General features: G+C 49.1%; 1 protein-coding gene across 1 annotated transcript; it reads left to right on the forward strand.

Annotated features, from left to right (window-relative positions):
• Window positions 1-640: 640 nt before the first annotated feature.
• Window positions 641-3,549, forward strand: LOC119435064 (uncharacterized). The gene is made up of 3 exons (XM_037702032.1): window positions 641-1,685; window positions 1,845-2,249; window positions 2,354-3,549. Exons 1-3 carry the CDS (start codon window positions 641-643, stop codon window positions 3,547-3,549), a joined length of 2,646 nt encoding a protein of 881 aa, XP_037557960.1.
• The last annotated feature ends 12,127 nt before the right edge of the window (window positions 3,550-15,676 follow it).

The raw sequence follows: 15,676 nt of genomic DNA on the forward strand, positions 1-15,676 counted from the left end.
TACAACTTGGATCGCTGCATCCGTCGCAGGGGATACTGGAATCGGCACGCGCTGCAACCGCCCAGATACCGTTTCTCCCGAATCATGCAGCCACAACGGCCCAGGAGCCAAGGGTGATGAACCTGCCACCAGCTCCGACGAGGGAACAATTCCACAACCATACACCCCCACTCGCAACAGTTTTCCAATCGTGGCCCACAGCACAAGCGTGGAGCCATCATATGGATCCTCCAGACATATACAATGCGATCGGAGATATGGTCAGGCACCACCTCAGGCTTGCAAATCTCCAAAACTAAAACCCTGCCACCGCCGCCGCCGCCGCAGGAAAAACAGGGCAATCGCAAAGGTTGGCTTCCTCAATATGCACGGGGCAAGAAAGCATAGCAAATAGGAGGAGCTATATCAGATGCTCGATGCCGAGGACATGTTGCTGTATGCTGTCGCAGAGACCCATGTACTTGGACTCGAGGAACCACCGGTAGACCTAAAATGGCATTGGGCCGGGTGCAATAGAGCTCAAGGGGCTCGTAAGGGAGGAGGAGTAGGTATCCTATGGCGCAGCGACGCGGGCAACATCTGGACGAAGCTAGAAGGCCCGTGCAATGAACACATGTGGTTGGCGGGCTCTATCTTGGGCATGCCCGTGATCGTGGCGGTGTTATACCTGAGCGTTGATCGAGGGCAAAATGTTGAAAATCATGACATCATCCAGTGTATCACTGAAGACGTTGGACGTTGGGGTTCCAATAGGGAGGTTCTGGTGATGGGGGACTTTAACGGGCATGTCCAACTTATCGATGGTTACCAAGACCGTAACGGTGGGCTGATGCTGCAGCTAGCCGAAAGGCTCTCCCTTGAAGTTGCCAACCTCCGCCCCGACTGCATAGGCGAAACTACATGGAGTGCTAGAAATAGCCGCTCCTGCATCGACTATGCCCTCACGTCGCCAAACTTGACAGCCCATATGACAAGAGTACACGTGGACGAGAGCGGACAGTTTAGTTTGGGCAGCGACCACAACCGCATCGCCCTGACATTCTCTGCCTCCGCCCATCGAGTCCACCGGACAGATCGTTGCAAGTCAGTCAGACAGTATCTGCCGGCAACGTCCTTTGAGAGAGTGGCGGGTGATTTTGAGAAGAGTGGTATACACATGCGACAAACCACATACGCCGAGTTCATCGATGAGCTGCATCACACTATGCGTCGTTACGAGAAGCGAGTCCACTCCCGCGGTGGCACTAAACGCAAGGCCTGGTGGGACCAGCAGGTGAAAACAGCCCTCGAGGCGCGACGCGCGGCGAATCGCGCACATCGCAACGCGGCGAGGTCTCTCTCGACCGAAGAATGTCACCAGGCGTGGCAGGAATTCTTAAAACGCAAGAAAGACATGCAACAAATCGTACAGAAGAAGATCACCGAAAGTAACCAGAAGCAATTGCGGACTATTACGGAAGCTGGCCGCAGCGGACCACAAAAATTCTGGGCGTACATCTCTTCGCTTGACCGCGAGGCCCCTCGCCCTATTCTCCGCGATGCAGCAGGCGAAGAGGTTACAGACGCTGAGGAACATCTCACGGCCTACATGCAACAGCTATACAATAGTTCGATACCAGTACAACAGGTAAGATCGACTGTGCCTCGTGACAAAGAGCGGGAGAGGGGCAGCACCCCAGCGGATTGTGAGTGGAGGGTGACACGCATTGCGATAGACCGGGCCATAGCTCACATTGGGTCCCACAGCGCCAAAGGGCTTGACGATATTTCCCCTGGTCTCGTGAAACAACTTGGGCAGCGAGCACGAGAAACCATGGCCTCAATTTTCACCGGCATTGTTGCAGGCGACCCTGTTCCTGAAGACTGGCTCCGCGGTAGAGTATGCCTGATACCTAAGAAGGGAGGACGCAGTGCCCAACTACAAGACTATAGGCCACTCACGGTCACCAGTGTGCTCTACCGAAGCTTCATGCAGGTCATCAAAAGCTGGATGAACGCGTGGGCGGAGAAGAGCGGGACACTCACGGAGCTGCAAAATGGCTTTCGGCAGAAACGGCGGGTCGAGGACAACCTATTTGTGCTCATGCAGTGCATTGAGATTGCGCGCAAGGAATCGCGAGGTTTACTCGCCTGTTTCCTGGACGTAGCCAAAGCCTACGACAGCGTGCCGCATAACCTCCTCCTATCTCGCATGGATGACCTCGGCATGCCGCCCGTGTGGATCGACCTACTTCGCCGACTCTACACTGGCAACACCATTGAAACCCGCTTTGGGGAGACGCGCGCCCGACCAGTGGAGGTAAAGAGAGGCCTGAAACAGGGCTGTCCCCTCTCCCCATTGCTGTATATGCAGCGAGTCTTGAGCACGCCCTTCTAAATTTGGACGTGGGGTTCACACTCAACTTCTCGTTTGACAGCACCCCAACAACTTGGACGATTCCTGGCCTTGTTTTTGCGGACGACCTTGTGCTACTGGCCGAAAATGAAGCCCAACTGCAGCAGCTGGTTGAAACATCAGCCAAACACCTTGGAACCTTGGGCCTAGCCTTCAATTCGAGGAAGTCGGCGGTAGTACAGTTCTCTGGGGACCGGGAAAATCCGACTATGGTGCTCCCAGATGGCGAGAGGCTCCCGGCAGCGGAAGAGTACCGCTATCTTGGTGTAGTGCTTAGTGCCTCAGATGGTGTCAACGCGGAACACGAGGCGCACCTGAGACAATCGGCACAGCGGGCCAGTCGCATACTGCGCCGACAATGCCTGTGGGGCTGTAGCCGATATCTCATGGTGCGCGAGCTGTGGAAGTCAGTGCATGTGCCTGGACTGACCTTCGCGAACTCAACCATATGCCTGACGGCACCAACCCGTGATTGGCTAGAACGTGGGCAGCGAGAGGTAGGCCGCCTGGCCCTGGGCTGCCATGGCCGAGTTGCCGTAGAGGCCATCCAGGGCGATGTCGGCTGGTCCTCCTTCGAGGCTCGAGAGGCCAAGAGCAAAATTGCGTTTGAGTGCCGTCTGCGCAACATGGATGACGCTAGGTGGGCGCGCAGGGTGTTTAGGTACGTCTACCTTAAAGGCATCCAGACACAATGGAGGTCGCGTGTCCAGTTCCTGAGGCGAAAATATGGCCTCTTGAACTATTCGGAAACCGGAGGAGCCAGGTGTGAGACGGCTAAAGGAGTTCAGGACCATGTGCGTGAGACAGAGCGAGAGCTGTGGAAATCGGCTATGGCCTCGAAGACGACGCTCCGCCTGTACTGCGACAACAAGGGGACCATCACACCGGAGCCGATCTACGACAACAGTGGTGGCAGCGCCCTCCTATTCGAGGCGCGTGCGGGCGCACTCCGAACTCTTGACTACCGCAGCCGGTTTGACTGCGCCCCCGAGGTGCAGGCCGCTGTGTGCAGGGTATGCGGTAGCGAGCGGGAGACGGCGGAGCATCTGGTCCTTAACTGTGCGAAGTTGTCTCCCACCCCAAAAGAAGGCACCACCATGCCGCAGGCCCTCGGATTTCTCGACGTGGAGGTGGCCGCTGCTTCGAGGGCGTAGCCACAACTAAAGCTCGCCTAGAGCGGTGGTGGAGAGCGGTAAAACAATCGCGAACGGTGCCGCGTGTGACATAACTCCTGACTATGTGGTATAGATTGTTTTTTCTTTCTTTTTTTCTGTTTTTTTTTTGGCTAGGACACTAATATATTGAGTCCACCCGTTACAAAGGGTTCATTAGCCACAAATCATCATCATCATCATCATGGAGCGTGGGTGCGACGGCGCAGCTGCCCAGTGTCCGCCCAGTGCCCGATCATATTCGTCGGAATTGCAGAGCTGCGTTGTTTTTTCTGTAGACGTCGTCGCGTGGGTTTTTTTTTTACTTCAGTGTTTTTTTTTCGCACATAGCCTGCAAGAGATTAGTATGACTGTATGCCTTGCAGTAACTGAGCCATGCCGCGGCATCAACAATATCACTGTTACGCGCCTGGGTACCAAACAGGCTATGTTTATGTGAAGGATGGGCCGAAGTTGTCCTTGTTTGGCGTCCCTAAGGATAAAAATAGTCGGAAAGAGTGGGAAAAAACCTCCACAGAGCTGACAAGCCCCTGGACGACACGAGCGCAGTATGCGAGTTTCATTTCGAGCCACGTTTTGCGCTTAACTCCACCGCAGTTCCTGATCACTGTGAATTGTCTTTCTTTTTATGGTCTAGTTAGGTCAGTTAGCGAAGGAAACTGCGAGGAAGGTACACTGGCCTTCTTACTGGAAGTTTACTATCTCGAAGCATCATGTGACCGAAATGAGTGGAGTCAAACTGCTGCTAGCGCTACTGCCACAGAGGCCACACAAAACGTGGTACCCCAGCATTGCAGGGGCCTGCGGGTTTCAAACGACCATAACCAGCACGTGGCCAGAAGCGACTCGAGGCTCACTTGCCACATTGCGGGGTATGTTGCGCGGGAGTGTATTCTCAATTCCAGCACAAAATGCCAAGAATGCATAAAGCTGCTTACTATGACGCCACCAGGCGAAAGTTTTCAACTTGCCCGTCTAACAAACTTCTGTGACCGAGGAGGCCTCCAGTCGGCTGTACAGCTTCGTGAAAAAGCTAGAGGATCTTGTCACAGAATGCTTCTGTCAGAATGAGCCGCACTCTGACAGCGTTATGGACATGCCGGCAGTTGTTAAAGGGTCCCTGAAACGGTTCGGACAGGGTGCAGCTTCCCCTCGAAGTTGGCTGCAATGTGCACGCTCTTAGCCTCACAACTAAAATAATTAGTTTTTACATTGTCACACGTCTGCATTTTTATGTGAAAGGAATTAGCTGGGACAAGGCAGGAAAGCGGCAGAGGGCCAAGCAGCTGAAGTTGAGCCGTTGCACATGAGTTGAAGTGCATGAAACAATGGCTTGCTGTACTTGCAAATAAAAGCTTTGTGTCAGCAACAGCCCTGTTATCTTCATTTTGCTTACCCTTATATAGCTGTACATAAGCATAGGCCTGAGCCTAATTGTCAAGTGAACTAGTTTTCACTTTTTGTTCAGGCCTCTCTCCATTTCTTTATGAAAAAAAATCAACCTGATGGTTAATAATAAACGCAGAAGGCTACTGTGAAGCATGGAACAACTAAAGTGGAACAATGAAATATTTAAGCCATATATACAAATTCATTTTGGCTAAGCAAAGGCACAAACCTGGTTAGCATGCTTTTTTTTTTTAGCCCAGCTGGGCAGTATGCGCGCACTGTTTTCTCTCTGACAAAATTTTACATTAGGTCGACACGGCATGCAACCGTATATTTGGTCACCGTCCCTTTCATTCAAAATTTTCTTTCATTTTTTTTTTACGATTGCCCGATAATTCGGAAAATTCGAAGGCCCCTTCCACATAAGCAAAATCCGTCAGCGACGACCTCTTTGCACAAAAGGTTTAAGAGTTAGGATAGGCAGCAAATTGCCCAAGAGTTGCCGTCTTCCTTTTCCACAAGGTACTATTATGGCAAATATCATGTGGCCTAACAAATATAGTGCTTGCTAAAGATATGTAAAGACTCTCAAGTATGCCAAAATTAAAAACAAATAAGAGTGTGAACTGCTTCGAACTAGAGTGACTTCGAACTGAAACCGACAGAAACGTAAGGAAAATCAAAGCTTCTGCAAGCAAAGCTTCTATTGAAGTTGCCAGTGGCGCCACCTCTTGGATGCGACGCTGACTGCGTCAGAGGAGCGGCTGAGTAAGCCCACTGCCCCCTTCTAGTACACTGTAGCCGTACATATTGTTTCTCGCGGAGCCCGCCAAGGTGGCGCCACAGCGCAATGCAAAAGGCGGATTAACTGTGGTACAGTGTACTAGAAGGGGGCAGTCGGCTTACTCAGCCGCTCCTTTGACGCAGTCAGCGTCGCATCCAAGAGGTGGCGCCACTGGCAACTTCAATGGAAGCTTTGCTTGCAGAAGCTTTGATTTTCCTTGCGTTTCTGTCGGTTTCAGTTCGAAGCAGTTCACACACTTATTTGTTTTTAATTTTGGCATACTTGACAGTCTTTACATATCTTTAGCAAGCACTATATTTGTTTAGGCCACATGATATTTGCCATAATAGTACCTTGTGGAAAAGGAAGATGGCAACTTTTGAGCGAGATATTACTAGAAGCAGACATACAGCCCCTCTTCATACCACCAGAGAAGTCGCAACTATGCATAAATGCCAAGAGGTCAATAACCGTTGATGCAATCCCAAGAAACATACACCCGACCCACAACGAAGGGCGGAGAAAAGCGAGAGCGAAGGCAATCCTTGGCAACATTAATCGTAACGAAACGCAAGTCCTCTTCGTTGACGCGGCCAGATATTGGAATCGTGGCACATACGCGGTCTCTGTGGTGGACGCCCATGGATCACTCGTCAACGCAGCCACGGTACGTGGTTACCAACTTCACTCACGAAGCAGAAGAAATGGCCATCGCGGTGGCCCTTCGAAGCTGCAAAGAAGCCTCCGTCATTTACTCGGACTCAAGAACAGCCATCAGAACCTTCTCGGCGGCCCTCGTCTCTAGGAAAGCAGCTACGGTGGTCAACAAAATCTTCCAAGAAACGGGAGGAGATAACCTCACGTCCCCACACATCACATGGTTCCCGGCCCACATGGGCAACATTTCCGGACCTCCTGACTGTAATCCGAATGAGCGGGCACACCAACTGGCGCGAGAACTCACATTCCGCGTCTGCGGTCCGCCCCCTCGCTTCAACCCAGCCTGGAGGGATTTAGACAACAAAGACCCGCTTGTGATCATACCACGACATCACTTCAAATCATAGGTTAGCACAAAGAATTTTTCCTCCTCCTCACCAAAACCTCAAAAAAGCACAGGCCGTCACATACAGACAGTTGCAGACTAGGACATACATCACACCAACAACACTAAGCAGGATCAATCCTGACTTTCCTACTGCATGCCCACAATGCGGCCACGAATACAACAACTTCGAACACATGCTCTGGCTGTGCCCTGCCAACGCGGGCACGGACTTTCCTGACCAGTCCTCCTGGGACTCAGCGCTCAGAAGTACAGAGCTCATCGCTCAACTCAAGGCTGTCCAGAGGGCCCGGGCCGTCGCCGAAGGACTATGTCTACCGGCCCCGACCTGGGTGGAGCCACCGAAAAGATTGGCGGGGCCTCCGGCCCCGCTTTAATTCTTTCTCCTCAGGACCTAAATAAAGTTCGTACTCACTCACTGGGCAATTTTCTGCCTATCCTAACTCAGACCTTTTGTGCAAAGAGGTCGTCGCTGACGGATGTTGCTTATGCGGAAGGGGCCTTCGAATTTTCCGAATTATCGGGCAATCGTAAAAAAAAATGTTGAAAACGGTTTCATGCCTTGTCGACCTAATGTAAAATTTTGTCAGACAGAAAACAGTGCATGCATACTTCCCAGCTGGGCTAAAAAAAATCAGGCATGCTAACCAGGTTTGTGCCTTTGCTTAGCCAAAATGAATATGTATATATGGCTTAAATATTTCATTGTTCCACTTTAGTTGTTCCATGCTTCCCAGTAGCCTTCTGCGTTTATTGTTAACCATCATTACGCCGGCACACATTTGTTAAATCAAATCAGGTTTGTTTTTTTCCATAAAGAAATGGAGGGAGGCCTGAAACAAAAAGTAAAAACTAGTTCACTTGACAAAGGCTCCGACCTATGCTTATGTACGGTTATATAAGGGTAAGCAAAGTGAAGTTAACAGGGCTGTTGCTGACACAAAGCTTTTATTTGTAAGAAAATTAAGTACAGCAAGCCATTGTTTCATGCACTTCAACTCATGTGCAACGGCTCAACTTCAGATGCTTGGCCCTCTGCCGCTTTCCTGCCTTGTCACAGTTAATTCCTTTCACATAAAAATGCAGACGTGTGACAATGTAAAAACTAATTATTTTAGCTGTGAGGCTAAGAGCGTGCACATTGCAGCCAACTTCGAAGGAAAGCTTACTCTTAGCAACTTCCAGCATATCCATAACGCTGTCAGAGTGTACCTCACTCTGAGAGAAGCATTCTGTCAAAAAATCCTCTAGAATTTTCACAAAGCCGTACAGCTGACTGGAGGGATAAAGGAGGCCTCCTTGGTCCAGAAGTTTGTTAGCCGGGCAAGTTGAAAACTTTCGCCTGGTGGCGTCATAGTGAGCAGCTTTATGCATTCTTGGCATTTTGTGCTGGAATTGACAATACCAACATAGCCCGCAATGTGGTAAGTGAGCCTCGAGTCGCTTCTGGCCCAGTGCTGGTTATGGTCGTTTGAAACCCGCAGGCCCGTGCAATGCTGGGGTACCACGTTTGTGTGGCCTCTGTGGCAGTAGCGCTAGCAGCAGTTTGACGGCACTCATTTCTGTCACCTGATGCTTCGAGAGAGTCAACTTCCAGTAAGGAGGCCAGTGTATATTCCTCGCAGTTTCCTTCGCTAACTGACCTAACTAGACCATAAAAAGAAAAACAATTCACAGTGATCAGGAACTGCGTTCGAGTTGAGCACAAAACGTGGCTCGAAATGGAGCTCGCATACTGGGGAGGTTCTCCATAGGTTCTCGCATACTGGGGAGGTTCTCCATAGAACCTCCAGGGGAGGTTCTATGGAGGTTCTTTTCCCACTCTTTCCGCCTATTTTTATCCTTCGGGACGCCAAACAAGGAGAACTTCAGCCCATCCTTCACATAAACATAGCCTGTTTGGCAGCCAGGCGCCTAGCAGTGGTTTTGTCGATGCCGCAGCATGGCTCAGTTACTGCAAGGCATGCGAATCTCTTGCAGGCTATGTGCAAAAAAAAAAAAACACTGAAGGAAAAAAAAAAATACACGCGACGACGTCCACAGAAAAAACAACGCACCTCAGCAACTCCAACTAATGTGATCGGGCACTGGGCAGCTGCGCCGTCGCACCCACGTTCCATATGATGATGATGATGATGATGTCCCCTTTGAAACGGGGTGGCGACGAATAGTCACCTAGCCTGCTTGATTTAATCAGGTATACTACACATGTTCTTTATCTCGCATTTTTGTATACCTTTTTCAAAATTTTAGCTTGTACCGCTGCCTATGATTTTAAGAGATCAGGTCGTATCCATCTTTTCCCTGCTTTTTTTCCACCAGTACTCTAATCGTCTCTTGCTGATCTCTACGGCTGATCTGTTTATGTTTCCTTCCACTTTAAACCCAAGCGCTTCTGGGAGTTGCACGTTACCTACGGTTCTCGCTGGGTGGATCCCGTCGCATTCCATTAGGATGTGCTGAGTGGTCTCTGGATCTTTACTGCAGCATACACATGTCTCATCTAGTTCCGAATATTTGTTCCGATATGTTTTCGTCCTTAGGCAACCGGCTCGAGCCTCAAATAGCAAGGCACTGCCCTTTGTGTTATCGTACAGATTTTCCCTTCTAATTTCTTTCTTCTCATTCTTGTAAATCTCCATTGTCCTTTTCGTTTCCATTCTTTGCATCCAATTCACGGTCTCTATTTCTCTCACTTTCTTTCTGATGACCCCTGGTTGTCTATTTACAGTTTCGATTATCCTGTACTTGGTTGCCAACTTCCTTGACCTCTTCCTCCATTCTGTGTCCACGCTTTTCATGTAGAGATACTTGTGCACTTTAGCCGCCCATTTATTTTCATCCATGTTCCTGAGCCTTTCTTCAAAACTAATTTTGCTTTGTGCTTCTCTGACTTCAAAAGAGGCCCAACCCATGTCTCCATGCACTGCCTCATTTGTCGTATTACCGTGTGCTCCCAAAGCCAACCGGCCTACTGATCTTTGGTTAACTTCTAAACCCGCCAATATATCCGATTTTAAGCATATAATGGCATTTGCGAATGTTAGCGCTGGCACCATTACTCCTTTCCAGATTCCACGCACCACCTCATACTTATTGTGGCCCCACAGTGCTCTGTGTTTCATTAATGCTGCATTCCGCTTCCCCTTTATTTTCAGATTATCTTGGTGGTTGCTTGAGTAATTCTTTCCTTCGTTTATGTGTACGCCGAGGTACTTATATTGCTTCACTATGGGTATTACTTGCTGTTGAATTGACACCACGAAGTTACTCGTGTGTTCATTAAAGATCATAATCCCTGATTTCTCTGTGCTAAACTTAAGGCCTAGATTTGTCGCTGCGTTCCCACAGATATTCGCAAGTATCTGTAAATCTTTTTTATTGTCCGCTAGTAGCACAATGTCGTCTGCGTACATCAATCCAGGGATCTTCTGTTGCACCATTTGTCCATTACGCATGTAGGATAAATCAAAACCTAATTCGCTGTTTTCCAGTCGTCTTTCTATGCCCTTGACGTAAAGCGTGAACAACAATGGTGACAGAGGGCATCCTTGCTTCAATCCTTGGTGAATTCCCACCATTTCATTTCCTTTTCGACCTTCCCATGCCACTTGTACTTGGTTGTCTCGATATATCTCCCTCAGCAGCTCCACGAAATCGTCATCTATGCCTTCGTATTGAAGAATATCCCACAACAATTCCCTGTCTACGTTGTCATAAGCTCCTTTAATATCTAGAAATGCTACCCATAAGGGTCTTTTCTGAGCTACTGAAATCTCTATGCACTGAGTTAGTACAAACATATTGTCTTCTAAGCGTCTGCCTGGCCTGAACCCATTCTGTAGTTCCCCCAATACACCGTTTTCCTCCACCCACTTCGACAGTTCTACTTTTATGGCTTGCATTGCCATTCTATATATCACCGACGTTACTGTAACTGGCCTGTACGAGCTCGTCTTATCCTTATCTCCTTTGCCTTTGTAGATGAGATTCATCTTGCTTTCACGCCAGCCAACGGGAATATTCTTTGTTCTAATCACTTGCTCTATGGCATTAGTCAGCAGTGCCTTGCTTTTTGGACCGAGGTTTTTGATTAGCTGTATTGGGATTTCATCGGGTCCTGCTGCCGTGTTGTTAGGGACATTTTCTGCTGCCTTTTTCCAATAGAAGCTTTCTATGCTGAATTTTGATCTCTTAAGCCTCTCTGTTGTTGCTGGATCTGTTGTCTGAACTACACTTTTTCTCGTACCGAAGTTATGCCTGATAACGTCTGTGATGTACCGCAGCGCATCATCGCCTTCATAGATGTTACCGTCTTCATCCCTTATAGCCGTTTGCGAGTTTCTAGTTGGAGCTCCGAGGGCTTTTATATGGTTCCAGAATCTTTTTGGGGCGCCTTTGTCTCTTTTGTGAATGTTATGCACCCAACGTTCACTTGCGCATTTAATTTTCTCTTGCACGAGCTCACTCGCAACCCTTTTCTTTTCTCTGTATGTATTCCATCTAAGGAGCACCTCTTCTTCTTGTAATCCCAACTTTTTGGCTTCTCGATGAACCCTAGATGCCTCTTTACGCTCTTCTATAGCTTGTTTAATTTCCTTGTTCCACCACTTACGTGGTTTCCTCTTTCCAATCCAACAGTTGTATTGCCGTGTCCGCCTTATTTCATGCTGCATAACCTCCACCAGTTCCTTATATTCCCAGACTGCTGTAGGAAAAGCCTCAATTTTCTTCTCTATGTTGTTTGCGATCTCTGTTATTTGCTCGTCATTCATTTTTAAAAACTCTGAGGCTATTGGTTCATGTTCTGCGCTGGTATCTCTCCCAAACTTTAATGCTAAACGTCTATGATCGCTTCCCAGGCTATTTTTTCCATTTTCGTCTATTATCATTTCTTCCAGTTGTTCGTAGACCATTTCTGAGACTATTTTTCCATTGAAACCGACGCCAGCGCCGCCACTCGGGCTATCGGAGAAGCTCATATTTGCGACATTCGTGTAGCCGCCGCATTGCATAGCCTCCGCCGGAGAGTACTGTAACTGTGGTTACGGTAGAGTGTACTAGACAATAGTCGAGTGGGCCGAACGGCGCTCTGCCGCTGAGGCGCCGCGTGTGGAAAAATAGTGCGAGGGCGCTGCGAGCGAACTGGATTGGGGCGGAGACGCGCTCCGCGGCGTATTCAACGTACTTTCGCTGCGGGCGCCAAGGCCGATTGCGCATAGTACGCTTTAAAATAGCGCTTTATTTCAACTTCAACTTTATGTTTAAGCCAATTTGCCAAACATATATATTTGAGGCATGGATTATACAACGCGACGTCTTCAATTTTGCTGTCGTTGTCAAGCGCGTCGTCTGCTAGCGAGCGCGCGTTCGCTACGCGGACGCTGGCGGACGCCCAGTTTTTCTCTCAGAACCTCTGTGCAGTACATATTTTAATGGTTTTGTTGCTTCGGTGCGCCCATGACTCTTGACGGCCGGTGCCAAATGTAGTTTTAGCCAGGTGAACTGCTGTTTTTACCACTGTCCTCTAAAAGTAACTGGTATCTCCGCACCATGAAGGCTACGTTGAAAATTTTATTATTGATACCGTGTCATTTTACGCGCGCATCTTGTTGCTGGATATTTATCAGGGACAATGATTGAACAAAACAATATTAGAGTGAAATAAACGAGGTTTATTAACTGCGTGGTGCGAAGAATGACCATAGTGTTTCTTGGTAATTAAATCAAAGGGTACATAGACATATATATTCACGATAAATATGTATGGGAAAAAATAACAAATCTTCTAAATGCAATAATCGAAAAGTGAGAACTCCCGACCGGAATAAGCGCACGTGTTTGCAGTAACAAACACATTACCTAGTGAATACTGCAAATAAAACTCGCATTCGCAGAAATAATAGTCATAGCAGGCAGAACCATCTTATATATATATATATATATATATATTCAAAAAAGGAAAAAAAGACGAACTGTCACATGTAAGAGGCCGCCGGTGGCGCGAAAAAGAAGAGGAGCACGCGATGCCTGGTGTTCGGAACGGCGCGAGCGCGCGAGGCGCATGAACCGAGGCGTAGTCGAGAGATGAACGGCGCTGTCCGTTGAGTTTCAACGTGGCACCGGGTCAGGAAGGTCGCATCTCCAGCTACGTTCTGGCGACGGGAGACTTGGGGGTCTGGTTGAGTCCGCGACGCTGGCCGTCCAAGGTGTGGCCGTCGACCTCGGCAAGTTCGGGCGAGGCTCCTGGACGGGCTGCAGCTTCTCACGGCAGGACCAGGCACCCCAGAGAGGATCCCCCTTCTGCGGCAGACCGGCGCGTTTGATTCTCCTCGGGACGCCACGTCGGCACTCCTGAAGAAGTTGCGACGCATCCCGACGCTAGGCCTAGGCAGGTGGGCCTAAGTAACGCCGAGCGCCATCGCTGACGAGCGCATCACCGACGGAGCACTGACGAGCTCACCACCGACAAAAGAGAACGCGAGTCGTCGGCATCTACGGCAGCATCGACACCCGAAGGAATACGACTTGGACCCGACGTAAGGAACTTCAAGTCGGCGGTCCGTAAGAGCCCACGTTTTGTTTACGACGCAGTTAGGCCGGGGCCAAGGTGGCCAGACTTTGGCGAGCTAAGACTGATTGAGAGACTTTAAAGGCGGAGCGAGGCTCCAGAAATGAGATAGTTGTTTGGTAGTAGTGTTGTATTAAGTTAGAGATTTGGTTTATCTATTAAGTAAGCTTTTTCGTCGAGTTATGTCTAGTTTCGCTTGCCTTTAGTTTTGACTTTCGGTTTTAGTGTTGTGTGCCGCGTGCGTTCACCGTCCCTGTACATATTAAATCCTCGTTTGCTGTGCCGCCGCTCGTGTCTCTCCTCCATCGAGAGTAGCGCATGCACGCAACTCTCCACACTCCCAAGTAAAGGTGACAAATATTGGCGAGCCTGCCAGAATAGATACGGCCCAGTCACCGATACTCGGGAGTTGTAAAGATGGAGTGGGAACGTTCCTTGTAAAGATGGAGTGGGAAATCCTTCGCGGTAGCGAAGGATTTAAATATGTCGAAGGAGGAGACGATGGCGTTTTTTGAATACACGCAACAAGAGAAGGAAAAAGAACAGAAAAGCGAAAAAGAAATTTTGGAACTTAAGGTAAAACTAGCGGAGATGAACGTCAGGTCTCGCAAGGGGTCGATTTCCCCCAGGTCGGCGTCATCCGACTCTACTTCGCCCAGACCAAAGCAGATTTGCCCCAGGAAGTTAATGGCTCCATTTGACGAGCGTAGGGACGATTTAGATGCGTACTTGCATCGCTTCGAAAGAATAGCGGTCGGGCAAGGCTGGGCAAGGAACGAGTGGGCTAGCGCCTTAAGCTTGTGTCTAGTTGGTGAGGCTTTGAGTGTGTTCGGACGGATGCCCGCCGAAGAGAGCCTAGACTACGACAAAGTAAAAAACACTTTATTGCAAAGATTTCGGCTAACCGCTGAGGGTTGCCGCGAAAAGTTCAGGTCATGCAAGCCGGAAGACGCGGAAACTGGAAAACAGTTTGCATGTAGATTGACAAACTACTTTGAAAGATGGATGGAGTTGTCAGAGGCGAACAAGACATATGAAGGGGTGCGGGACAAGGTCGTAGGAGAACAATTCCTCGCCAGGTGCAGCGACAGTCTGGCGGTATTCCTCAAGGAGAGGAAATTAAAAACAGTGGAGGAGATGGCGGCGCACTCAGATCAGTTTGTAGAGGCGCAGGGTCTAAAGAATTTAGGAAAGAGTGGCAAGGACGCGCCGATGGCAGCTGCAGGTGAGACGAGGAATCGGGGTCCAATGAACAGGCAAGGGACGCCCCAAAGATGTTTTCTTTGTAACCGGCTGGGACATATAGCAATGAACTGTCGGGTGAAGGATAGTAGACGTGGTCCACCAGTGCCTGCTATGTCAAAAGAGAGGGCATGGAGCGCATGAATGCAGGTCAGGATACGCAGACAAAGCTGCATGTATGATGAAAGGTAAAGAGGGTGAGCCGAGAGAAAAGAACATGCCCGTGGTGGAGGGAGAAGTTCAAGGACGCAGGGCCACAGTTTTGAGAGACACGGGGGCGAACACAGTATTGGTTAGGGAAAGTCTGGTGCCGTCAGAGAACATGACCGGCTATTTCAAACCAGTCATTTTGGCGGACAGGTCCGTTAAGTATTTGTCAGAGGCGCAAATTCAAGTTTCGACACCATTTTTTACGGGATTGGTCACAGCTAGGTGTGTATAAGATCCTCTGTTTGACTTGATTTTGGGGAATGTATCAGGGGTGAGAAGGGCGGATGACCTAGACCCTAACTGGAAGAGGACAGAAGATTTAGAGAAGGGAGAAAAGCCAGAAACGCTAGAAGAGGAGTCACCTGAGGTAGAGGTAGCAGCGGCAGTACAAACGCGAGCCAGGAGTAAGAGTACTAAACCCTTAAAACCATTACCGGTCACGAACGTTAAGGGGTTGAGCATAACGGTCGCTGAGTTCAAGGAATTACAGGAGAAAGACGAATCATTGCAGAAGTGCATACAGAAGATAGGAGAAGTAGTACGAAGGAAAAGAAGTCGAAACGTGGTGGAGTTTTTCAAGAAGAACGACTTATTATACCGGAGATGTGTGTTCAATTCGGGAAGAGAGGTTCAGCAGTTGATGGTCCCAAAGGAACTGAGAGATAGAGTACTGAAATTAGGGCACGATAACATAACGGCAGGCCACCAGGGAGTAAAAGACACTTTAGAAAAAATAACAGAAGATTTCTTTTGGATCGGGGTGCAGAGCGACGTGAGGAGATACGTCAGGGCATGTGATGTATGTCAAAAGACTATGGCTAAGGGGAAAAACGAGAAGAAGACTAGT

The sequence above is a fragment of the Dermacentor silvarum genome, unplaced genomic scaffold (genome assembly GCF_013339745.2).
Source record: "Dermacentor silvarum isolate Dsil-2018 unplaced genomic scaffold, BIME_Dsil_1.4 Seq412, whole genome shotgun sequence".
NCBI lineage: Eukaryota > Metazoa > Arthropoda > Arachnida > Ixodida > Ixodidae > Dermacentor > Dermacentor silvarum.